Source organism: Chanodichthys erythropterus, chromosome 12 (assembly GCF_024489055.1).
Source record: "Chanodichthys erythropterus isolate Z2021 chromosome 12, ASM2448905v1, whole genome shotgun sequence".
Lineage (NCBI taxonomy): Eukaryota > Metazoa > Chordata > Actinopteri > Cypriniformes > Xenocyprididae > Chanodichthys > Chanodichthys erythropterus.
This window is the reverse complement of record NC_090232.1, coordinates 10591571-10617658: the sequence shown is the minus strand read 5'-3', so window position 1 is coordinate 10617658 and position 26088 is coordinate 10591571. Positions and strand designations below refer to the sequence as shown.

The window sequence follows — 26088 nt, the reverse complement described above, 5'->3', positions numbered from 1 at the left end:
TTTTCAACCAATGAGCTGCCAGAGCGTTTCTGCACGTTTACATTTGCATTCAAGAGGGTAAAAAGTGCATGGGAATCAAAATTCTAAGGAAAATCTGGGATATTTTGTCCAATAAGAAAAAAAAAAAAGTATGGCATTTATTTATTTATTACTTTTACGAAATATATACCATGGCATTCTTTGAAGCAGCTTCGAGTAGGCTCTAAATAAATATACATAAATGGTACACAGACAAAATTTACAGACAAAAACATACATGTTCTTTAATTAATACTGATAAGGCAGTATTGCAAGTCACAACAAACAGTATGAAAATAAATTATCTGATGTATATTAACATGACAGTACTGGAAAGGGGTTTACATGGGTTTAATCAAAAGGTCTTCTTTACCCTGATCAGTCTTAAATTTCCTGTTTTTTGTTTTTACAATGCTCAATATGTGCTTTAGGGTAATGAAGCACTATGTTGAACTAAATAATGAACAATGATAAAAAAAATATATATATATATCCTGTTGTCTCCTGATAGTTAACCAAATTGTGTTTGACACAGCTTCAGGATGCCATCCAAATAGTGGAGGGGATGAAAAACGTAGGTAAAATTACAAAGATGGACACAGATTGCAGATAAAACATAATGGAGAGGCACAACAGAAGACTTAGAAGAGAACTCGTCTTGCTGCACACAATCTTGCGCACAGCTTTGCAGAACTGTTGAAGAGAAAACAAGAATTTCAAAGTTAGGAATTTTGCATTTGAATTAAATTAAATTAAAAAGATAAAAATGAGAAAGGTCAGTTGAGGATCTTTTAAGGTGACATTAATGCTTTTCTTTGCTGTTGCATTGGTGGAATTTTCCTACATGGTGTTATAAATGCATCATTTTTCAAAAGTACTGTCACATATGTCATGATTTCCATGGTTAATTTTCATTTAATGGAAAACCATTTGGAAATCATTTGAAGAGCCTAACAAAACAAAAAAACAAAATAGTTGTCCTTTGATGAGCCTATATTTTAGATTCTTGTGGCAAAATAATACTTCCAGCACAGTTGGAGAGTGGTTAGTTTTGTCATGCATGCTGTTGGAACATTGTCATCTTTCTTAGACTGAACAAAGAAAAAGAGATGTTGTTTCTGTATCGAAAGTGTTTCAAAGAGATTACTGCCTGTTCCCTGAAATCTGCAGATTAACATTAGTGCTCAAGACCAGCTGGAGCAAATGAATCATATAAATATAGAATAATGTTAACGGTCTAATAGCCTGTCCTCTTCCAGTTATCACTGAATTTTTTAGATATTTATTTCAAAACAAATGAACCAATAAAATATGAACTTAAAAATACGTATTGTATTCAACTCATACATATTGTTCACTTATAGACATCTGATTGAGTGCTTTAATATTTCCAGACAATTAACTTTTACTTCTTCTACTTTGTCATTCACCAACAATGTCTTACATAAAGTGATTTATATTTCTAAATCCCATTACATTCCTTAACTTGTTTTTTGTGTGTAATCCCATTTGAAACGGAATTAGTGCTATTGCAACACATCCTTAACCTACAAGGTTCATCAGCCACTGCTGGTCAGCACGTCAATCCAGATAATATATATATATATTTTATCCTAATTATCCTAGAGTTTTTGGTAAATAGTCAATGCTATGCTTTTGCACAAGTGTTCTCAGTCTCCTCACGCTCAAGTAGCAACAGAGCGAGAGATGGAACAAAGAACTATAGATGCTTAAAGAATTTTAAGACTCCTTCTTACTAAGTCCTTGTAGACTACGTGAATTCACTTTGACATGGTCTTATGTTTACAAATACCAAAGCAACCCAAGAAAGTCTAATTTGGCACTGAATATTAAAAATGTTGATAATATTGGAGATTTACAAACAGAGCTTCGGATTAATTATTTCAAGAGTGCTTGAAAATAACTTCTTTTTTCCTTTGATAGATTGATTTTCAACATGGATAATCATAGATTTTGCTCTCTCTCTCTCTTCTGAAACATCTCACCTGGTAGGTCTGAAAGCTCATGCTGGTGCCGTATCTGCAGTACATGACGTAATGCTCGCAGTTGTACCACAGCAGACTGTAAGCCACGGAGCCCATGAGCTTCTCAGCTCGTCTAGCCACCTCCTCATTGGCGAAAGGTGGCCGACTGCACACCTTGTCCATATGGTTGACCAGAATCTCTGATCCATATGCAAAGTCCTCCACTGAGTCTACACGGACACTTGCTTTTTTTGCTATCACACCCAAAATCAACCGGTTGTTATTCACCATTTTCTCAATGGCCTTCTGGTCTGTGGTCAAGACCGGCAAGATATCAGGAATGAGGTGAGCCACGCGGTTGTTCCCCAGATAAATTCCGAAATGCGTAAAGAGAGTCCGAGGGACCTCTAGCAGATCTCCTCTTTTGTAGATGGAGGTGTCATGTTGGACCACTTGCTGCTTCTTTTTTTCTTCAAAGACTGTGGCCACAGCAATATTAAACAGGCTGAGGAACTGTAGGGGAAACATCCTCTCTGGAGATGTGGTGAGCTTCTGTAGATGGTCTGGCACCTGCAGGCTTTATCCCACTCGAGGCAGACTGGGGAGGAGGCGTGAGGATTACAAACCCAGGGCTTTTTTTTCTGTAAAAGCTCCAGAATAAGTACATCACATGCCCAATGAAACAAACAAAGCATAGTTATGACCCTGTAGATTGTATTCAACTTTCTCACCCTTTGTGGTGAAATTGCATTATGTTTTCTATTTCTGGAACAAAGAAAGGTAATGCTGATTATGTACAAATGTTGCAGCAATGCCAAGACCTGTAATACCCTTAAAACAAATAGCTTGTTAGAATTTTTCAAAATTCTCCTAAAATGGTAACACTTTACAATGAGGTAAGGTCTCATTTTAATGCATTAACGAAGATTAACTAAGAAGGAGCAATATATTACATTAAGCGAGCTCAGAATGTTAATGTTCACAGTGCACATCTAATGTTAACAAACACAACTTTTGATCTTAAAAATATAGCCTATTAGTGAATGTTAATATTAATATCAACTAATTGATACTAATTGAATTGATTGAGAAGCTTAGTTTGAGGGTTACAAGTAGGGATGCAACGGTTACTGGCACACGATACATTAGTATTACAGTTTAATGTTGGATATATTAAATATTTAAAACCGTATTTGATTACCAGGATTTGAAAAACTCTAAATACTGCATACTGCAGATGCAGCATCTTGCAGGTTTTACAAATTTAGTGGATTTACAAATTTAGGCTATATAAATTTAAAGTATTATATGAATGTATCTCTGAAATGCATTGAGAAGATTTGATTTCATATGTTTTCATCTTCGTGTTTATAACTTAAAGCGCAGGTTAGCGCCATCTACTGTCAGAGAGTGGATTTACATTTCATTCAGGCTGTTTGCGTATTACATTTTTTAGTGGTTGATGGAAAAATAAGCTAATATTCATTCTAAAAATCTAAATTCGGATAATACAGTATTCAGAATTATTCATGGAGCTGATAAAATACATATAATCATTAAGGATTTTGAATGTTAAAAATAGGGGTCTGCTGGAAAAAAAAAGTTGGACATTTCAGTGAACAGTTAAGAACATTGTTTTCTTTAGTGTTTAGAACATTATAGAGACAGAGCGACACGCGTCATAATCTGAAAACCGCTGGGGGGGGGGGTCCCCATTGACTTTATATAGCGTGAGGCTGCCTCCTTGTCATTTCTGGCTGGCTTAAAACAAAAAAATAGATCAATGTCTAAAAGCTGCGATGTGACAAGGTGTACAGCAAACAAGCTAAAAAAAAAAAAAAACCCAGAACTAAATTTTTATAAGCTGTCGACCCCAAAAAACGAATGTTTAAAGGATTAGTTCACTTTTAAATAAACTTTTCCTGATAATTTACTCACCCCCATGTCATCCAAGATGTCCATGTCTTTCTTTCTTCTGTCGAAAAGATATTAAAGTTTTTGATGAAAACATTCCAGGATTATTCTCCTTATAGTAGACTTGAATGGGCACCAGACAATTGAAGGTCAAAATTAGTTTCACTGCAGCTTCAAATTGTTCAGAACTATCCCAGATGAGAAATAAGGGTCTTATCTAGTGAAACCATCACTCATTTTCTGAAAAAAAAATGAAAATTATGTAAGTTTTAACCAGAAATGCTCATCTTGAACTAGCTCTTCATCTTCTTCTCTATTTGAATTCCAGCAGTGTAGATGCTGCTAAGCATAATACTGCCCTCCACAGGCCAAAGTTTGAACTAATTTTTATATGCAATATGCTAGTTCAATAGTATATAACAATTAGTTCAAACTTTGGCCTGTGGAGGGCAGTAATACACTTAGCAGTTTCTACACTGCTGGAATTCTAATAGAGGAGAAGAAGAAGAAAGCTAGTTCAAGATGAGCATTTAAGGTTAATTTATATAATTTTCAATTTTTTTCAGAAAATGAGCTCTGGTTTCACTAGATAAGACCCTTATTTCTCATCTGGGGCTGTGTTGAACAGTTTGAAGCTGCAGTGAAACTAATTTTGACCTTCAATTGTTTGGTGCCCATTCAAGTCTACTATAAGGAGAAAAATCCTGGAATGTTTTCATCAAAAACTTTAATTTCTTTTCGACTGAAGAAAGAAAGACATGGACATCTTGGATGACATGGGGGTGAGTAAATTATCAGGAAAAGTTTATTTAAAAGTGAACTAATCCTTTAAAGGTGCCCTAGATTGTTTTTTTACAAGATGTAATATAAGTCCTAGGTGTCCCCTGAATGTGTCTGTGAAGTTTCAGCTCAAAATACCCCATAGATTTTTTTTTTTTTAATAAATTTTTTTAACTGCCTATTTTGGGGCATCATTACCTATGCACGGATTTTTTAAGCGTGGCCCCTTTAAGAGATGCGCTACCTCTGCCACACGAGCTCTGGACTCTATATTCATCGCATAAACAAAGTTCACACAGCTAATATAACCCTCAAATGGATCTTTACAAGATGTTCGTCATGCATGCTGTATGCATGCTTCGAATTATGTGAGTAAAGTATTTATTTAGATGGTTATGTTTGATTCTGTGTGAGTTTGAGGCTGTGCTCTGTGGCTAACGGCTTATTCTACACAGTTGGAGAGATTTATAAAGAATGAAGTTGTGTTTATGCATTATACAGACTGCACATGTCTAAAAATGAAAACAGCAACGGCTCTTGTCTCCGTGAATACAGTAAGAAACGATAGCAACATGCTAAAGAAACATTTAGAAAGACAATTTACAAATATCACAAAAAATATCATGATATCATGGATCATGCCAGTTATTATTGCTCCATCTGCCATTATTCGCTGTTGTTCTTGCTTGCTTACCTCGTCTGTGCACAGATCCAGACGTTAATACTGCCTTTCCTTGTCTAATTTCTACATTTCTTCGTCGAACAGGGGCTGGCATTATGCAAATATTGGGGGCGGAGCCCCCGACTGTTACGTAACAGTCGGTGTTATGTTGAGATCCCAGTGTTTTCCGGAAGTCTTTTAAACAAATGAGATTTACATAAGAAGGAGGAAACAATGGAGTTTGAAACTCACTGTATGTCATTTCCATGTACTGAACTCTTGTTATTTAACCATGCCAAGATAAATTCAATTTTTCATTCGAGGGCACCTTTAAGGACACAAAAGTGGATACAGGCAGTGAGACAGAGCACAATGGGTCTCCACTTTTGTGTCCTTAAACATTCGTTTTTTTGGGGTCGACAGCTTATAAAAATTTAGTTCTGGGTTGTTGTTTTTTTAGCTTGTTTGCTGTACACCTTGTCACATAGCAAATTGTAGACATTGTTCTGTTTTTTGTAATAAGTTTAGAAATGATAAGGAGGCCGCCTCATCATATGCAATGGAGGCGGTTGGATTGTTCAATAAATGCGCTCTGACTCTATAGGCTATTAATTTAAAGACTAATTTTTCCACTAAATAACCTTTTGTGCAATGGAAAGGTTCCATTGATATCAAAAAGGCTCTTTGTGGAACCTTTGCCATTAGGCAAGAGCATATAAAAGGACATTTTACCATTTGATTTGACATTTATTAACATTGTACAGTACGTTTTCAAAAAAGCTCATAAAAATGTACAAAATAAAATGTTAATATATGAAAGTAAAAACAATGGAAAAGATTAAGTTATGTATATAGGGGGAGAAAAATAAAACTGTCATTGTCAACAATTGCTGCAGTGACATTCTATGATACAGCAAAAATACAAACTTTTGATATGCTACGTTAAATAGTTCATATGTGTTTAGACTCGAAGTGTCTCTTATCCAGCCATCCACAAGATGAAAGGAATGATAAAGGTTGGAAGTGCGGTGGACGGCGCTATTCCAAGAAAAAACATGGAAAGCATTCCGATGACAGTGGTCAGAAGAACACTCCTCTGGTCCCGGATTACTGATTTTAAAATTTCACAGAACTGTTGGATGAAAGAGATGGGATAGATGAGATTCAGAGCACTAAAACCAACAAAAAACAAAGTGCAAACTCGCATCTGGGACGGTGCTGCTATGTTTTTCTGGGCGCGTATCTCCCCAAACCCACTTGCCACTGAATGAAGCTGTTGTTTCTTTTTGCGCTAAAATGACCCAGATTTTTCCGAAAAGCTCCCGGTCAGCCAAATGACGTGAAAATACGTTGTCACTGGAGAGGGAAGTAAGGAATTAAAGGGGTGGAACATGCAGCCCTGTGCCAATCTGAGAAAGATTTCAATGCTAACTTTTAGTAGCCTAACACTTTCTAGTAGAACGAGACTATATATATATATATATAATGTGTGTGTGTGTGTGTGTATTAGGACGAAAATTAGCTGAAAAGCTACACCACTTTTAATTCAAGTCAATTTGATATTTGTGTGGGGCTTAAAGTTAAATGTAGATCGTATATATAGGCCTAGTATTGTTTAGTAAAATTTTAGCTAATTATAGGCTATTCCAAAATAACAGTGAGGTATTTTGTTTTAAAATATGCTATTAGGCTATTGTTAAACTTTATTAAAAACGTTCGTTCGCCAAACTTTAAAGTCAGAGTGACGAAAACAAAATGCAGGAAGCCATTTTGTTGTCATGTGACAAGAAAACTGTAGAGAATACTCTTTTAATAATAATAAAAATACATGCTTTAACCTTATGAAAAGTAATGGTTTAATTAGTTCACATTAAACATATAAGAAAACGTAAAGACTGTGGAAAAAAAAAAAAAGATCTATAGGCTACCTATCTTTTTGGTTAAAAAAAATTTAACAATGTTGATTTATTTATTTAGGCTATTTAATTAGTCTATATAAACTCTCAGAAAAATGGTACAAAAGCCTTCACTGGGACGGTACCATTTAAAAGGTTCTAATATGTGGTTCCAGTATATTTGGTTTGAGGTATGAAGGTGTATCTTTTGAAAGGGGACCGCCCCAGTGACAGCTTCTATCTTCTTTTTTTTTCTGTGTAGGCTACAAAATTTAGTTTAGCCTTAAATTAAGTTTGTGCAAAAATAAGGTTTTATAAAATAGTATCCAACTTTTTTCTAATCGACCATGTAGCTACAAAGTTATGCATTTTATTTTTATATTGATCTTGCTAACCCTATTTTAAACAGACCTTGGTGCATAAATGTGCGTGTCGTGCACAGAAGAAAAGTCAAGAAATTGGCAACATTTAATGATTAACTTTTAATCTAGTGGTCATTGATATGAAGTATGCACTCGTCGATTCAAACGAAAAACGTGCTGGTGGAAGCCAGCCGCGTTTACCTTGTCTGTCTGCAGGCTGACCGCTGTCCCGTAGCGGCAGTAAGTGACAAAATGTTCGCAGTTATTCCACAGAAGACTATATGGAATATGACCGATAAGTTTTTCAGCTCTTCTGGCGACCTCCTCAGCGGCCAGCGGCTGTTTTCTCAGGGTAGTATCCATCGTGTTGAGCAAAACAGGGGATCCGAAGGCAAAATCCTCCACCGTGTCGACCCGTATTGATGCGTACTTGTAGATCACGCCGAGAAGCAATCTCTTGTTCGTCACTACTTTTTGAATTTGAGATTTGTTGCTCGTCAGAACCGGCAGTATGTCAGGCATAAGGTGTGCAACTTTGTTGTCACCGAGATAAATGCCAAAATGAGTGAACAAAGTGCGAGGAACCTCCAAAAGATCCCCGCGCTGCAGTGATAAAGTGCTCTCCTCGCGACGCTTTGTGCATCTTGCTTGTTTAGATGTTGTACTGAAAAAGTTAAAATGTGCAAGAAGGAAGGTTTTCTCCAACAGTAAAGCAAGAGAATCTAACATTTTGCAGTGCTGCTCAGGCTTCACTTCCCCGCTTCGTTTTATTCTAAGGAGCAGCGGTCCTCGTGACGTCACTGCGTTAGCGGAAAGACTATTGGCCATTATTGATGGGCTACTGAGGAGATGTGAAAATGAAAACATAAAAAAGAATATGATAGCGCAATAAAAACCTGATTAACTGTATTTTACCTTATATATACGTTACAATATAGGCATGTAGCCAAAGTGCTTCCAGAAATGCTTATAACACAGAAAAATAACATAGCATTTTTAATATTAACCTATTTTAAAAAGTTTGTAGAATGAATACACAAACCATTGGACATTTTCATATATATATATATATATTATATATATATATATATATATATATATATATATATATATGTGTGTGTGTGTGTGTGCGCGCACGTTTTTTGTGACATATCAGGACACAAATTTGTATAATGACATGGGTAAGACATAGGTATTACAAGGAGAGGGTTACTTATGAGGACATTACCCCATGTCCCCATTTTTCAAAAGGCTTATACATCATACAGAATGAGTTTTTTTGAGAAAGAAAAAAATTGCAGTTTCCTGTGATGGGTAGATTTAGGAGTAGGGTTGGTGTAGGGCAATAGAAAATACAGTTTGTACAGTATAAAAACCATTACGCCTATGGAATGTCCCCACAATTCACAAAAACCTGTGTGTGTGTGTGTGTATATATATATACACACACACACACATATATATGTATATATACACATATATAATATATATATATATATATATTATATCTCACACACACACACACACACACACACAGTCAAACCAAAAATTATTCAGACACTAGATATATATATATATCTCTCTCTAGTGTCTGAATAATTTTTGGTTTGACTGTGTGTGTGTGTGTGTGTGTGTGTGTGTGTGTGTGAGATATATATATATATTTTTTTTTTACTAGTGGGTGCAGGACACTACAGTTCATTTACCCAAAAATTCTTCATACAGTGGACTACCAGTAAAATTGATACAAATTTGGAACCAAAAATTATTCAGACACTTTGACCTGACCATTATGTGTTGTATAAGAATCATTTAGGCTATTGGTAGAAATTGAACAAATAAATAGTTCAACTGAATGTCTGGATGTCAGCGTCTGGATTTTCTCTGATGTAGGTACGAGCAGGGTAGATGAATGTGGAAAAAGTGAGAGCAGAAAGTTTGGCCAACGGTGGTTTGAAGTTGAGAGCCGGTTCATGCCATGTGGCAGTAATTAAAGTCCTGAATACATTCACGCAGACCGCACCAAACAAGAGCTCCTTTTACCAATAGACTAGTTTGTGGGCTGTGCAGACACAGCACATGTCAGCACTTTATTAAAAGTCCCCAGAAATGTAGCCATCACATTTCCAAAACAGAAAAAGATTAAATTCCCCACGAGTTCAGCAGCACTACTAATGAATACCAATAGCACCTAATGGTCTTACCTAAGAGAGTGTCAATGGAATGAAAACAACTGATTGTCTTGTAAATAGTCCAGCTCTATACAAACCTTAATGCAAAGTTTATAAAACCCACACTGAGCTTTAGGGGACATTAAGTAGGTAAAGTTTTAGCAAAATGATGCAAAACAGTCTTAACTCGGAGATAATAGAAAGGATTAAAGCTGCCCCAAAACGCCACCCTCCCCCTGAGGTTTAGTTTAGTGGGAGAGCGATGATGGACAGGAGGAGAAATCCGTGTCATAGTGGTAACAAAGGTGTCCCAGTGAGGGCAAAAGCTGAATGTTGAGGGATGGGTGATTACTTGGTGCTCTCTCGAGGCTGTTGCTTGTTTGAACAGCAGTGGAGCGCTGAAAGATAGCGGGTGATAAATGACAAGCCATTTATCTTCCTTCCCTGTTTTGTCCCCCAGCATCCCAAAGTCTGTATGTGACAGCTGAATGCGCTTGTGATAAATGTGCGAGTTTTGAGGGAGAGTGATTTCGGTTTATTTGACCGTGTATGCGTTTGTTGTGAATGACACTCAGTTGCATTGAGATGAAGCCAAGAAGCTCTGCATGCGCACAATGAAGAACTGCTGGATCTGTCTGTCGGCCGTTGACAAATGAACTCTTCACATGTCTCGCCTACCACTTCCTTTTGATCACTCTGCGCTTCTGAGGTCATGCTGTTAGCGCATGCTAATGCGGGTCAAAACATCACAGTTTGAACGATTTCCCATAAAACCCAATAAAAGAACGTGTTAACGTCTCATTGAATAAAAATGCATGAGGTATTTGAGTTTGGGCCATTTTCTACAATCATTCAAATCATTACCTCATTGATAAGTAGTGATTTTTTTTTTTTGCGTTTGCAAAGTTTTTTTAAAGCAAATTCTTCATCTTTCTTAGAATACATCTTCAACAGTAAACACAAACTCAGTCATCCAAAGAGGAAAAGCCTTTTGCTTTCTGACTTCCTGTGTCGATAGGGGTCAGAGGTAATGAGAGGAGACGTTGTATATCGGGACTTCAAGGGTTTATTGTTTTGCCGTCGCCTGTAAGACGTGGCCAACTCAACACAGCTAAGTGAAGTACGGCGTTCTGTAATGTACTCACTACATATCAAAGTGCTTGCATGTTCAACAACGACCCACCAAAAGTGACATTCAGCTTCAACTGGCTCTCTTTGTTTTGTTTTATCTGAAAAAATACCATTTTTTAATGCTCATTCATACTACTAATCATTCTTACGTGTATTACTAACAACATAAAATAAGAATGATTAAAGGCACAACTATGTGTTTAAAAAGTTCACATTTTGATTCCATGGAATCATTTCAACAGTTTGTTAGTAGACACAAACTAAAACGGAAAACACTGTTTACATTGTACAAACATCATAATATAATCCATCTGGACATTTTCAAACATTATAAAACTACAATTCTTTGACATTATCCATTCAAAGCACATTTTTAAATGTGAAATCTCAGCACACCCCGACATCTTTCAGTCTACGTCCTTTTTTAATCGACCAGTGATTTCAAATCAGGTAGGCCTCTCAGTTTGTAGTCAAGCAGCATTTGCCCGTAGGCTTTTCCCTGTAATAACACATTTTTAGAAACACTAAAAACATGATGTTACACTGTATGAAAGTTGTGAGGTATTTATACAACTAGTCTTTATGCTGATCATACTGTACTACTGTACAAAAGTTTGGGGTCTGAAAACGTTTTTTTAAAGTCTTATGCTCACCAAGGCTGCATTTATTTTGTCAAAAATGAATTTCAGTAAAAATAGTCATTTAAAGAAACTCTCTTTCTATTTTAATAGATTTAAAAAAAATTATTTATTCCTGTGATTCAGCATCATTACTCCAGTCTTAGGTGTCACATCCTTCAGAAATCATTTTAATATGCTGATTTGCTGCTCAAGAAACATTTATTATTATCACATTATTGTAATTGTTTTTCAGGATTCTTTGATGAATAAAATTCAAAAGAACAGCAATCTTTTGTAACATTATAAATGTCTTTGCTGTTCCTTTTGATCAGTTACATCAATCAAATATGTCCTATCTGAATAAGGCTCTATTTACACCTAGTTTTAAGATGTGTTTTGGTCGATCGGATCACAAGTGGACGACTCTAAATACAGGTGTAAACGGGCTGTAAAACGCTTTGAGCTTGTCCCCTTTCGACCACTTCTAGAGGTAGTCGAAAACACATTCAATTGGATTGTTTTAGTAATGGAAATGCTCATGTGTCAGGATTTAAACTTTGTCGGCTGAAGACCCAAGTTTGGTTTGAAGATGAAAAATGATCCAAGCACAATGGCTGTCAGAGCAGAAACGAAAGCTGATGCTCTCACTATGTTTTTCCATCGTCTCTGGTAGCGTTCATATATGTGCCCCTGGACCACAAACCAGTCATAAGGGTCAATTTTTTGAAATTGAGATTTATACATCATATGAAAGCTGAATAAATAAGGTAAATGTTAGAATAGGACAATATCCGATACACAACTATTTGAAAATCTGGAATCTGAGGGTGCAAAAAAAATCGAAAATCGCCTTTAAAGTTGTCCAAATGAAGTCCATAGCATATCCACTCACAAAAATACATTTACAAAATATACAAAAAGATCTTTCCTTAGTATCCTAATGATTCTTTGTATAAAAGAAAAAACGATCATTTTGAACCATGCAATGTATTGTTGGCTATTGCTACAAATATACCCGTGCAACTTAAGACTGGTTTTGTGGTCCAGGGTCACATGTAAATTGCGCAAGCTTATTTTGTCCATTAGATCGAAAGATCTGAAAAAACCCATACATTAACCCGCCTATAGACCCTCCCTTCGAAGAAATCAGGGCAGAAGTGGTTGAAAGTCAGTGTTGCCAGACGTACGATAATTTTGACCCCTGTACGATGTACGATCAATAATGAAAAAATGTACGATAATTTCAGAATTTTGTGACACTTCAAATGATGCTCGTTATTATCGGCTTATACTCATTGATCTAGCTGTGCGGATCCTCTATGTCATGATTGTAAGGAGAACGTGAACGTTGTTATGCATGTCTTCCGTCTCATCTCTCTCGCTTTTAGGCCAGTTGTTTCCCACTGAGTTAAGCCTAGTTATTTATCTATTGTGGTCATTTGCAGGTCATGTCAAAAAGTTGTTGGTCCAGATAAATAGCTGTATTCTGTACGTTTGACTCGTCAAGTCACCTTTATTTATATAGTGCTTTTTACAATGCAGATTGTGTCAATGTATAGAGGGAACATCATTTTGGCTGTACAGCAGCTAAAATAGTGTGATTGTCCAGCTTAAGTAAGTTCGATATTGATTAAAATAATTAGTTATTAATTTTGTTAATTTACCTATACTTAAAACTTGTGTACGATCATTTTCTTCCAAATACGATAATTTTGAGCTTCTGGTACGATACTTGGACATTTCCAATCTGGCAACACTGTTGAAAGTGGACAAAAGAGACACCAGGTGTAAACGGGGATGTGTCCCTCGTCTACTTGTGATCCGATCGACTAAAATACATCTTAATACCAAGTGTAAACAGGGCCTAAAAGTATCATGATATATATGTTTAGAACAACAAAGATGAGATTTTTTTTTTTTTTTGGAACCATTTCTTTAAGGTTGCAACTAGCTAGATACCCAAGTAATCTCATGCCAAGTGTGATTTGTTTTCTTCCTTAAAATTACTTTTTCTCCCCAGAGTTTCATTATTGTTTTTTTAGCTAACCTTTCTGTGAAACTTCAAAAAGACCCCCACTGGTTGACGTCACTACATGTGCATGTGTCCATTTTGCAAGTTTGTATGAATGAATGTGTGTTACCTGAGGGTCGCTGCGCAGTGACGCCACCCCTCCCCCTCCGAGTGAGTTTGGAAGAATGAAGTTCAGACCGTGAATACCAGGCAGTTCGTACCTGGAAGCCACCGCAAGCATGCGAAATACATTATTATAATTGAGATCACCTCCCGGTTTTCACACATCTGTGCATTAGCTCACACCACACTCTCATACAGACAGGCACCTAGACATGTCAGTCCTCAGCATGAGGTGGTCCTCATTAGCAGCACCAAAGGAGTTTTCCCCAGCCCATAAAACAAGAGGCTTGCATGCATGCACACACTCTCTCTCTCACACACACACACACACACACACACACAGGTCTTTAAAAAGCTGTACAGATGTGGAGTTTATCAGTATAAAAGTGTTACAATGTTTATTTTGCGTGACTTTAACTTCCTTACAGCTTCAGACATAAATGTAATACTTTCCTTAAAAATAGACTACTAACAAAGTATTATATTGTGTTTTTGGTGATAATTTTTTTTTTTATTATTATTTCTTCTTACCGTATGACGGAGGGTACATCAGTCTGATCCTTTCTGATCAAATGTTGGAAATACTGTTCCACAACTTCGGCGGATAAAAACTTTTTCAGGTACGGGAAATACAGTGGGTGTCTTGCAATAACCCCTAAACACAGGAGTTGTTTACATTTACACATGTATTTATTTATAATAATGTATAGATAGATAGAAAGAGAGAGAGAGAATCAGTAAATAGAAAGACAGGCAGACAGATAGATAGATCGAGAGAGAAAGAAAAAGAGAGAGATGGTAAATAGAAAGACAGACAGAAAGATGATAAATAGATAGACAGACAGACAGACAGACAGACAGATAGATAGATAGATAGATAGATAGATAAGACAGACAGAAAGATGATAAATAGATAGATAGACACAGACAGAGACAGACAGACAGACAGACAGACAGACAGACAGACAGATAGATAGATAGATAGATAGATAGATAGATAGATAGATAGATAGATAGATAGATAGATAGATAGATAGATAGATAGATAGATAAACTGATAGACTGAGTGAACACATCCATATTATACTACTATCAATATGTGTATAGATATATATGTATGAATGCATTTTATATATGTTCTTGTTCGTATGTTTGTTTGATTTTGTTTTGCTTTATGCAATGCTTTGGCAATATGTACCTAAATATGTCATGCCAATAAAGCAAATTGAATTTGAATTTAGATAGATAGAGCGCGAGAGAGAGAGAGAGAGAGAGAGACACACTGCATCCTGGGAGTGACGGAGATGGAGTTGCACTTCCTCACAGAATGCCCAAAATACCAAGAAATCAGAGACCACTACTTCCCCAAAATTAATAAAATATTTCCCCAATTTAACTCCTATAGCCCAAATCCAAAAACTATGTTACATTCTTGGCGAAGAAGCCAAATGTTCCAACATAGCTGCAAGATTTGTAGCAACTTGCCATCTCCTGAGGGACAACCAGAAATAAACAGCCAGTAAACACACCCATCAGACCTACACACATGTATATAATGTATTTAATGTTCAAAAAAGTTCAGTTGTTACATGATTTCCGTATTATAATCTTTATTATTTTTTATAATTATTTATTTTATTTTGTTACTATTATTTTTATTTATTTTTTTATTTTTTCTACATAGACTTTACTCAGATGTTCTGTTGTTCTAAATATTTTTCCATGTTGGTTAAATGCTTTGGCAATGCAAAATGTATTTTTTTGTCATGCCAATAAAGCTATCTGAATTGAATTTAATTGAGAGAGAGAGAGATGGAAATTTCAGTATGAGTTTGACATCATATTTCAACTTGAGAAAAGCTAACAAATTATGTGAACCACACTATCTAAAAAAAAAACAAAAAAAAACACAGACTCACAGTCTACTATGAATGACAAATAACCACCAGCACATCGAAAATGAAGTTAAGACTAGGGCAAGTTGCCACATCACAAGAGAGTGTTGCTTTTTGGGCTGCAGACAGTGGGCTGTGATTCGTGGTTTGTGGTCAGAGAACATGGCCTGACCCAGCATTTTCCCAGCATTTATTGCCAGAATGGTTTTTTTGGTTTGACATTGACATGCAGTAAGCAAATTGTCTCATCGTGGAAATATTATTCTCTGCGTGTGAAAGCACACGGAGAGATGCTTACCAATGTTTGCGGAGTCCCCTTTGTCTCCACTGCGCGTGTATGCTAACTCCTCCAGTCTGTAGGTATGCGAGCCAGAGGGCAGATCTAAAAGAGAGACAATTTTGTTCTCGGTGTAATTAAATTCAGCGGCTGGCAGGTTGAACTAACAGCAAGCATCTGAGCCCATTCAATGATCATTTTGCTCCCAGAGAGCTCCCAGATCTGACTGATCATTTAAATAGGAACAAGCAAATAAAAATAAACATTTACACTAATGTTCAAAGTTTTTTTTTTTTTTTAATAAATGAATACTTTTATACAGCAAGGATGCATTAAAACGATCAAAAAAGACAGTATGACAGTACAAGACATTTCTAATGTTACATTTTTTACTTTATTTTTTTCAAATAAATGCTGTTCTGACAAAATGTATCATGGTTTCCACAAAAATATTAAGCAGTACAACTGTTTTCAACACTGATAATATCAAGAATAATGCTTCTTGAGCAGCAAATCAGCATATTAGAATTATTTCTGAAGGATCATGTGACACTGAAGACTGGAGTAATGATGCTATTTTAGTTTTGGCATCACAGGAATAAATTACATTTTAAAATATATTAAAATAGAAAACAAATATTTTAAATTGTAATAATATTTCGCAATATTGCTGTATTTACTGTATTTCTGACCAAACAAATGCAGACTTGATGAAGATAAGAGGCTTCTTTCAAAAACATGAAAATCTTACCTCAAACTTTTGAAAGGTAGCGTACTTTTTACTGAAGAAAATGGAAGAGGCCCCTATGCTGCTGGTGTGTTTCGGGTGGTTGCCAGGGTGTTGCAATATGGTTCTAAGGATGTTGTGAGTAGTTGCTTATTGTCCAAAGTCTAAAAAGCCCAGTCTATTTCCACAGACAAGATTTTTTTATGTGTCATCAGTTACTCCTTCATGATGTTTCAATTATGTAATCTGACATTTTAAAATTGTACTCTCTTTTGTGGAAAACAAAATGAGAATTTCAGAGATGCTCAAGAAAATTCAGTCTGTTTCTCATTTAAAGCTATTAAATGCTTTGAGAAGACAGTATAGGACAGCATTGATAATGATTTTTTGTACCTTTTGGGTCTTTTAGAGTTATACACCTTTATTGAATAGAGAAGAGCAGCATGAACATTCTTCGAAACATTTACGTTCTACAGAAGAAAGAAATACACATTTTTGAGTTAACTATCATTAGTAATAGTGATACTTGGTTATTTTGGAGTTCAACACAGCTCATTGACGGTCTAATTGGTTTATCTGGTTATCATTGTCTACATCCCCGTTAATCAGTTTTTCTGTCTCAGAAAAATGCCCTTGGGCTGTAGTAACATTAGAAGCCTCTCTTACAATCAGCCCTCTGTGATGCTCTAATCACCGTGGCTCCAGGTTCGTCTGTCTGTTGATTTGAGTGGGAAGGAAAGCGAAACAAAGTAAAAAAATAAAAGAGTCTATGTCGCTTTATTTTGTGTTAATTTGTATTTAAGACCTTCTGTGTTTGTGTGCCCTTGCGTATTTTTAAATGAATGCGAGTTTGTGCGTAAAGGTCTGCGCTTGTGTATGTTCAAACACTAGATCCAATGAAAGGATGTTTCCGATTATTTAAAAGGTTTAGCTGCTTGTTTAGTGCAACTGAGAAGTGGCAGATAGATAAAGAGACTCAAGCAAACACTGCCAGAACACTACAAAGGTTGTGCCTTTCAGAGAACCTAAAGCAAAGAACTCTGGGAAAACAAGCGGCACTGGATTCCGGTGCAAAGGGTCTTATAAAACCTTCTCTTGGTAGAACAATCACATTGGCCCTTAAAACAAGGCTTAAGCCCATTTCTTTCAGTTGAGTTTGTTGCATTCCATCCACTTCCACCTTGAAGTAGGTCATATCAAACACTGCATGCTTATCTCCAATTGAAAAAATACGCAATACAAATATTTTGATTCACAAGAGAGTCTGACATTAATAAGGATTAGGCACAATGTGCTGATTTGCTGGAAAGTGTAGAAAGCATGTTCTCTGAGAAGAAGATACAGAGAATAACTTGAAAGTAAAGAAATGTCATATTATCCTGTTAATCTTCAGATTCCTTTTGAACACATTTATATAGAATTAAAGGGATAGTTTTAAGTTTCTTTCTTCTGTTGAACACAAAAGAAGATATTTTGAAGAATGTTGGTAACCAGACAGTTGACGGTAGCCATTGAATTCCATAGTATTTTTTTTCCTACTATGTCAACTGTCTGGTTAACGAAATATCTTCTTTTGTGTTCAGCAGAAGAAATAAATTCATACAGGTTTGGAACTACTTGAGGGTGAGTAAATGATGACAGAATTTCATTTCTGGGTGAACTATCCCTTTAAGTATAACTGTGTTCTAAATTTAGTATAGAAACTTCACTGTTTCTGCAATGAATGTGGAGACTGTTTGATTATTTATTGTCATTAAATGAAACATTATGCATATTTAATTTCAAAGCGTGTATCGTATGACCTTTAGAAGTGGTGTGGTTGTGAAGTTTGACAGTCGGGGTTACCACCTTCTTTCACTGTATAGAAAAGAGCAGCTTTGACATCTTGCTAAATAACTTTTGCAAATCATAGAGGTTTCAATGTTAAGGTGAACAGATGGTGTACACTACCATTCAAAAGTTTTTTTGGTCGGTATGATTTTCTTGATAGAAGTCTCACCAAAGCTGCATTTGTTTGGTCAAAAAACAGTAAAAACAGCAATTTTGTGAAATAGTAAATCAAAATAACTGTTTTCTATTTGAATATATTTTAAAATGTAATTTAATCCTGTAATGGCAAAACTGAATTTTCAGCAGTCTTCAGTGTCACATGATCCTTCAGAAATCATTATAATATACTGTAATTAATAATGTTTATTATCAATGTTGAAAACAGTTGTGCTGCTTAATATTTTTTTGGAAACTGTGATACATTTTTTAGGATTCTTTGATGCATAGAAAGTTCAAAAGCATTTATTTGAAATATATATTTTTTGTAACATTATAAATGTCTTTACTGTCATTTTTGATAAACTAAATGCATCATTGCTAAATAAAAGTATTAATTACTGATAAAAAGTAAAAATTACTGACCATAAACTTTTAAATGAGTAAGTCCACATAAAATTGGCAGGTTACCTGTGGATTTTCCTTTGTATTCCTCTGAGTGGAGGGAGGGGTCATGTCCTTCCGCTAATGAAGGGTCTGATACCACCTCTCTGTGTGTCTCCACAAGCTCCCCATTCACATGAATGTGCACCTGAAAGCACCAATTAAGAGTCATTCATTCACACAATCATCAATATGTATACTTCAAATTATCCATTTCCATATTCTTTCCATTCCATTTAGAATGACCTTTTAATTTAAAGGGGACCTATAATTCCCCTTTTCACAAGATGTAATGTAAGTCTCTGGCATCCCCAGAATGTGTCTGTGAAGTTTCAGCTCGAAATACCCCACAGATCATTTATTATAGCTTGTCAAATTTGCACCTTTGTGGGTATGAGCAAAAGCACCCCGTTACTGTGCGTGTCCCTTTAAATGCAAATGAGCTGCTGCTCCCTGCCGGCTTTCCAAAAGAGGGTGGAGCTTTAACAGCTCGTGCTTCGGTTGCTCAACAACAACAAAGCTCTAAATAGTGCTCATCTGTGCAGCAATTGAAAGAAGAGTTAGCATGCTTTGCTCGAACTTTTGGTACACAGTTTTTGCTTGCGAAAACAAAATGGCGGCACCGTGGTTAGAAACGTGCAGATTAAAGGATTAGTTCACCCAAAAATGAAATTTGCTAACTCTTCTTTCAATTGCTTTATTACTCACCCTCATGCCGTTCTACACCTGTAAGACCTTCGTTCATCTTCAGAACACAAATTAAGATATTTTAGTTGAAATCCGATGGCTCCGTGAGGACTTCATATGGAGCAATGACACTTCCTCTCTCAAGATCCATAAAGGTACTAAAAACATATTTAAATCAGTTCATGTGAGTACAGTGGTTCAATATTAATATTTTAAAGCGACGAGATATTTTGGAGCACCAAAAAAATCGAAATAACGACTTATTTATTGATGGCGATTTCAAAACACTGCTTCATGAAGCATCAGAGCACAGATTAATCAGTATGTTGAAGCTGCTGTTCGTAGCGCCAAAGTCACGTGATTTCAGCCGTTGGCAGTTTGACACGCGATCTGAATCATGATTCGACACACTGATTCATTTGTGCTCTGATGCTTCATGAAGCAGTGTTTTGAAATCGGCCATCACTAAATAAGTCGTTATTTTGTTTTTTTGGCGCTCCAAAAATATTCTCGTCACTTTATAATATTAATATTAATATTATGGGGGTGGGATTAAATAAGTTTTCTTCTTCCCACTCCTTTTCGAGCTGATGTGATATAAATTATTTGTTGACATGATCGAAGAGACATGTACCATGTCTTTGGATGTATGTAAATTTGTTTTATTGATGTAATTTTGTTTTTTTTGTTTGATTGCTCGAAATGAATAAATAAAGAAAGAAAGAAAGAAATATTAAACTACTGTACTCACATGAACCGATTTAAATATGTTTTTAGTACCTTTATGGATCTTGAGAGAGGAAATGTCATTGCTCCCTATGGAGGCCTCACAGAGCCATCAGATTTCAACTAAAATATCTTAATTTGTGTTCTGAAGATGAACGAAGGTCTTACGGGTGTGGAACGGCATGAGGGGTAATAAATGACAGAAATTTCATTTTTGGGTGAACTAACCCTTTAAGGGGTGGTAATATTATTATGATATACCCTTCCTACATCACAAGGGGAGCGAAAATGGGTTGTTAGCACTTAAACACAGAAAAAGTCTGATTTTCATATGTCCTCATTTATATTTTTTATTTGTATCAGATACATAGATGTAAGTGTGAATTCAGGTTTCTTGGGCCACTTTTTTCTGTTCATCTCAGTAGGAAATGTGAGCTAGTTTGCCTGATTTCACCCTATACTATTTACACCCTTACCATATTCCTAAAATTATTGTATTTGAATAATTTTCCAAAATAAAATATCATTATCATGGTACATTTTAAACAACAAAAACATGCTATTATCATGGTACTCATAAAAAAAAATAGTGGTAATACCTCCAGATCTGCTTTGGGATGCAGAAAAAAGAAAGGTTTCAGAACTGGTGATCTAGAAAGAGAAATAAGACAAACATATACAACATTTGGTGGTACAACTTATAAACAGTTTTTCATGCTTAAAAAACTACTAACTAACACTTACATTTTTGGTCGCCCTCCTACAATAGCTGTGAGTCCTGGGGCTATAGAGGGGAGAAAGAAAGAAATAAGATACTGACCTAAGTTGTTCAAATGTTCTTCAACTTCAAGCTTAACCATAGTGGTTTGGAAACAGAGTAGGATAAGACTGAGTTGAGGTTTTAACTTACCCATGCCTGTTCCCGCTGGTGCCACTTCTCTTGAGAAAAACTCTAGCGCTTTCTTCTGCTTGTGATGGACGGCCATCCAAACCACAGCCTCACGAGGACCCTGCACAATAAAGAACAGCCTTCAACAACTGCAGGTTATTTGTTCTAACTGTAAACGGACTGTGATGTTAAACACAATTTTCAACAGAAACAAAAACAGACAGCCTACTTTATTGACCGCATGTGGTCCATATGTGTCTTCGGCGCCTAGAACTTGAATGTTGACTTCAGCATAGTCCTCCAAACCCAGCTGTCTGAAAATTCGCTGGGTCCTACAGATGATGTTTCATGATGAAGTGCTACAGTCTTAGAAAAAAAGGTTCAATGGGGTTCTATATAAAACCCTAGGGTTCTTGACTAATTTTAATAGAGCCCTTTATATCAAAAAGATTCTACATAAGGAGAAATGTCTTAAATGACTGCATAATACTTTCATGTTTAATGGGTCGTATCGATTTTTTATATTGGTAACGTATGCTTACAAGCTGTTTAATTCATAAAATTGCCCTATTATGCTATTTTAATGGTTTATTTTGGAGGTCTCCTACAATAGGTTTACATGAATCCAAGGTCAAAAAAACATTTTATTTTTCTCATAATATATATTGCACAAATGGTTTGTTCAAATATTCACTCTCTAAACCTCTCCTTTCCGTGAGTCTGCTCTGATTGGTCAGATGGCCCATTCTGTCGTGATTGGTTTACTACTTACAGCGCGTGTCGGAAACGAAACACCTGATTTTCAGCTCTGGAGTTTTCCTCAGCACTCGATATGCAGTGATACAAACGATGGCATCGGTTTTTACTTATCAATTCCAACACGAGTCCTTGTCCTTTTTGAAGTGCATGAAAAGTGGATCCGTAGCACTGAAAACAGCTTCTTGACATGTCAACAACAACATGAACCAAGCTCTTCCAGCCCTCAGCTACAACTACAGTGTTTAAGTGCAGGGCAAAATAGACACCATTTGCAGGCAGCCAATGAAAACCATAGGTGGGCATTATGCAATTTTTTTTACAATTGTTATGTAGGTATGTAACAGGAAGTGAGACTGGAATTGCTGATGACTCGTTTCAGCAGTTCAGAATCTATTCTTTCTTTTAGGAGACAATAACTTTTTTTGTCATGCATTTTGATCTTATAAGGTGCCCTAGAACTTTTTTTAAAAGATGTAATATAAGTCTAAGGTGTCCCCTGAATGTGTCTGTGAAGTTTCAGCTCAAAATACCCCATAGATTTTTTTAATTCATTTTTTTAACTGCCTATTTTGGGGCATCATTAAATATGAGCCAATTCAGGGTGTGTGGCCCTTTAAATCTCGTGCTCCACGCCCAAAGAGCTCGCACTTGCCTTAACATAAAAAAAGTTCAAACAGCTAATATAACCCTCAAAATGGATCTTTACAAAGTTTTCGTCATGCAGCATGTCTAATCGTGTAAGTACAGTGTTTATTTGGATGTTTACATTGATTCTGAATGAGTTTGAGGCTGTGCTCTGTGGCTAACAGCTAATGCTACAGTGTTGGAGAGATTTATAAAGAATGAAGTTGTGTTTGTGCATTATACAGACTGAAAGTGTTTATAAATGAAAATGCAACAGCTTGTCTCCGTGAATACAGTAAGAAACGATGGTAACTTTAACCACATTTAACAGTGCATTAGCAACATCCTAACGAAACATTTAGAAAGACAATTTACAAATATCACTAAAAATATCATGATATAATGGATCATGTCAGTTATTATTGCTCCATCTGACATTTTTCGCTTTTGTCCTTGCTTGCTTACCTAGTCTGATGATTCAGCTGTGCACATCCAGATGTGTAATCCCTTTCATAATGTTGGGAACAAGGGCTGGCATATGCAAATATTGGGGCGTACACCCCGACTGTTACGTAACAGTCGGTATTATGTTGAGATTCACCTGTTCTTCGGAGGTCTTTTAAACAAATGGGATTTATATAAGAAGAAGGAAACAATGGAGTTTGAGACTCACTGTATGTCATTTCCATGTACTGAACTCTTGTTATTTAACTATGCCAAGGTAAATTCTATTTTTTAATCTAGGGCACCTTTAAAACTTTGCAGAACTTTTACCTTCACAAACAGCTTTATTACCCATTGCATTAAAATGTAATATTCAAAAAAGCATAATTGGGGCACTTTAAAATTAGAAATTAATTAAAACTAAATTAATTAATTAAAACTACATTCATAAAATGATCCCATAATGGGAAACCCTAAAATGTTCTATATATGAAGCACCTGGCAGAACCCTTAATGATTCTATATAGAACCTTTTCTTCTAATGACACTTTTCCACTGCATAGTACGGTACGGCTCAATACGGCTCACTTTTTGTTGCTTTTCCACTGCTTGGGACGTCACGGCTTGGTACGGAACATCACGGCTCACTTAAATGACACTTTTCCACTGCATGGTACTGTTCAGTACGGCTAACTTTGGCTCACTTTTTGGCACTGTTGCACTGCATGGGACGGCTCAGTACAGCTCGCTTAAACAGTACCACCTCGGCTGAGGTTCCAATCAAGCTGTACCGATACTAAATGTGACGTGTAACACTGCAGATCACTGATTGGTCAGAGAGAATCATCACTACCAGTGCCATTGGATTTGAAACACGAGACACCAAACCCGCTAGATTTAAATAGTAACAGTTCTAAAAATATGCAATGGTAAACATACTGTAATCTGGTGATTGTCCAAATTGGTTGGCGTCTGTCGGTCCAGTGTGAACTGTCCTTTAATCTACCTTTTACCAAATTGTATTGTCGATTCCAATGGTAAAAATGTGTTTTGTTTTTTAAACAATTAATTAAATATCAAGTATTTGACCTATAAGAATAAACTAAGCTCTAAAGCCTTTTTAAGAATAAAACCTTAACCTTTTGATAATACTCTCTGCTGTTCTTCTGGCTTTTTCCACAGCTCTTGGACCACCAACAGGACAAACTGCTGTTGCCCTGAACCCATCCATATATGTGGCACAAACCTTGAGATGACAAAATACAACCAATTTAAAAAGAAACTAATTTATTAATTCTTGATTATTACATAAAAAATAAAATGTAAACTTTAATTAAAATGACTGACTTTAACTCAAGTGGAAAGGTTAACCAACCTTATAGTCACCTGATGGAGGTGATCCCTTGGCACCACCTACTTTCACTGCTCCACCATCCACATCTAGAAATCAGAAGGGAAAAGAAGTAGCATATATAATAATTAATATTTATAATTTATATAAAAAATAACAATAATGTAATAATGTGATCTTAATCTATGGCAAATTTTAATTTTAATTCAATATTGTGGATATTTTTATATATAGCAGCTATTCGTCTCTAGATATCAGCCCTTAAAACACCCTTGTAACATATTGATCTCAGCATTTTGAATGTTTCCACAAAAGGTCAAATCAAGCTAGTGTACGTACTGTACTGTTAGCTTACTGATTACATGGACAATGAGATGAAAGTTAAATAATGAAAATGAAATAAAATACTTGTTTTGTGACAAAGAAAATAACATTTAAATGAAAGAGGTTGCAAAGGTTATAGCAGATAGCTGGAACCGGCTCTTAGGTAGCCAGTCTAGACAACTGGTGTAAAGTCAATGGGCTGCGTCTCTGAGTCAGACATTTAGAGATAATAAACAACAACCATCTAATCACTGTGTGAGGACTTTCTACTGGAGATAAGAACTGTCACCAACCAGGGGTGCGTTTCCCAAAGCGAACTATGGTCGCAAGTTCCGTTGTTACCAATAGAGTTCAATGGGACTTACGACCATGGTTCACCAACGATGCTTTCGGGAAACTCACCCCAGTTTTGGCTTGTTGAAAGTTGTCCCTACACAATATTAAAGGTGCCCAAGAATGCTTTTTCACAAGATGTAATATAAGTCTAAGGTATCTCCTGAATGTGTCTGTGAAGTTTCAGCTCAAAATACCCCATAGATTTTTTTTTATTAATTTTTTTAACGGCCTATTTTGGGGCATCATTAACTATACACTGATTTTGGCAGCGCCGCCCCTTTAAATGGCATGCTCCCTGCCACACGAGCTCTTGACTATATTATAGTGCATTTACAAAGTTCACACAGCTAATATAACCCTCAAATGGATCTTTACAAGATGTTCGTCATGCATGCTGTATGCATGCTTCGAATTATGTGAGTAAAGTATTTATTTTGATGTTTACGTTTGATTCTATATGAGTTTGAGGCTGTGCTCTGTGGCTAACGGCTAATGCTACACTGTTGGAGAGATTTATAAAGAATTAAGTTGTGTTTATGCATTATACAGACTGCAAGTGTTTAAAAATGAAAATAGCGACGACACTTGTCTCCGTGAATACAGTAAGAAACGATGGTAACTTTAACCACATTTAACAGTACATTAGCAACATGTTAACAAAACATTTAGAAAGACAGTTTACAAATATCACTAAAACTATCATGCTATCATGTCAGTTATTATTGCTCCATCTGCCATTTTTCGCTGTTGCTCTTGCTGGCTTACCTTGTCTGTGCACAGATCCAGACGTTAATACTGCCTTTCCTTGTCTAATGCCTTGAACATGGGCCGGCATATGCAAATATTGGGGTCATACATATTAATGATCCCGACTGTTATGTAACAGTCTGTGTTATGTTGAGATCCACGTTTTCCGGAAGTCTTTTAAACAAATGAGATTTATATAAG

General features: G+C 36.0%; 2 protein-coding genes and 1 pseudogene across 3 annotated transcripts in view; all 3 read right to left on the bottom strand.

Annotated features, from left to right (window-relative positions):
- Positions 1 to 357: 357 nt before the first annotated feature.
- lratb.2 (lecithin retinol acyltransferase b, tandem duplicate 2) lies at positions 358 to 2672 on the bottom strand. The gene is made up of 2 exons (XM_067404523.1): positions 2025 to 2672; positions 358 to 711 (listed from the first exon to the last, which is right to left on the bottom strand). The coding sequence occupies exons 1-2, from the start codon at positions 2529 to 2531 to the stop codon at positions 556 to 558; spliced, it is 663 nt and encodes a 220-aa protein (XP_067260624.1). The 5' UTR covers positions 2532 to 2672; the 3' UTR covers positions 358 to 555.
- Positions 2673 to 6218: 3546 nt separating this feature from the next.
- lratb.1 (lecithin retinol acyltransferase b, tandem duplicate 1) overlaps positions 6219 to 26088 on the bottom strand; it is a 31873-nt gene continuing 12003 nt past the window's right edge. The window contains exons 10-20 of one of the 2 annotated variants that reach the window (XM_067403765.1): positions 24505 to 24569; positions 24269 to 24375; positions 21532 to 21634; positions 21324 to 21423; positions 21158 to 21197; positions 21013 to 21064; positions 19028 to 19148; positions 15865 to 15948; positions 14203 to 14326; positions 13679 to 13769; positions 6219 to 6490 (exon numbers count right to left, since the gene is read on the bottom strand). In XM_067403765.1, coding sequence (XP_067259866.1) covers positions 6338 to 6490; positions 13679 to 13769; positions 14203 to 14326; positions 15865 to 15948; positions 19028 to 19148; positions 21013 to 21064; positions 21158 to 21197; positions 21324 to 21423; positions 21532 to 21634; positions 24269 to 24375; positions 24505 to 24569 — 1040 coding nt within the window. In that variant the 3' untranslated portion in view covers positions 6219 to 6337. Of the gene's footprint in view, positions 6491 to 9304; positions 11417 to 13678; positions 13770 to 14202; positions 14327 to 15864; positions 15949 to 19027; positions 19149 to 21012; positions 21065 to 21157; positions 21198 to 21323; positions 21424 to 21531; positions 21635 to 24268; positions 24376 to 24504; positions 24570 to 26088 lie in introns of those variants that run through there. The other variant, XM_067403766.1, reaches the window with a different exon arrangement.
- Positions 7435 to 8483, bottom strand: LOC137032157 (lecithin retinol acyltransferase pseudogene; annotated as a pseudogene).

Excerpts from the sequence above, each read along its gene's own strand:
- lratb.2 (XM_067404523.1), bottom strand. The coding sequence starts at position 2,531 with ATGTTTCCCCTACAGTTCCTCAGCCTGTTTAATATTGCTGTGGCCACA. Across the intron at positions 712-2,024 it reads TGAGCTTTCAGACCTACCAG|TTCTGCAAAGCTGTGCGCAA; the intron begins GTGAGATGTTTC and ends TCTCTTCAACAG.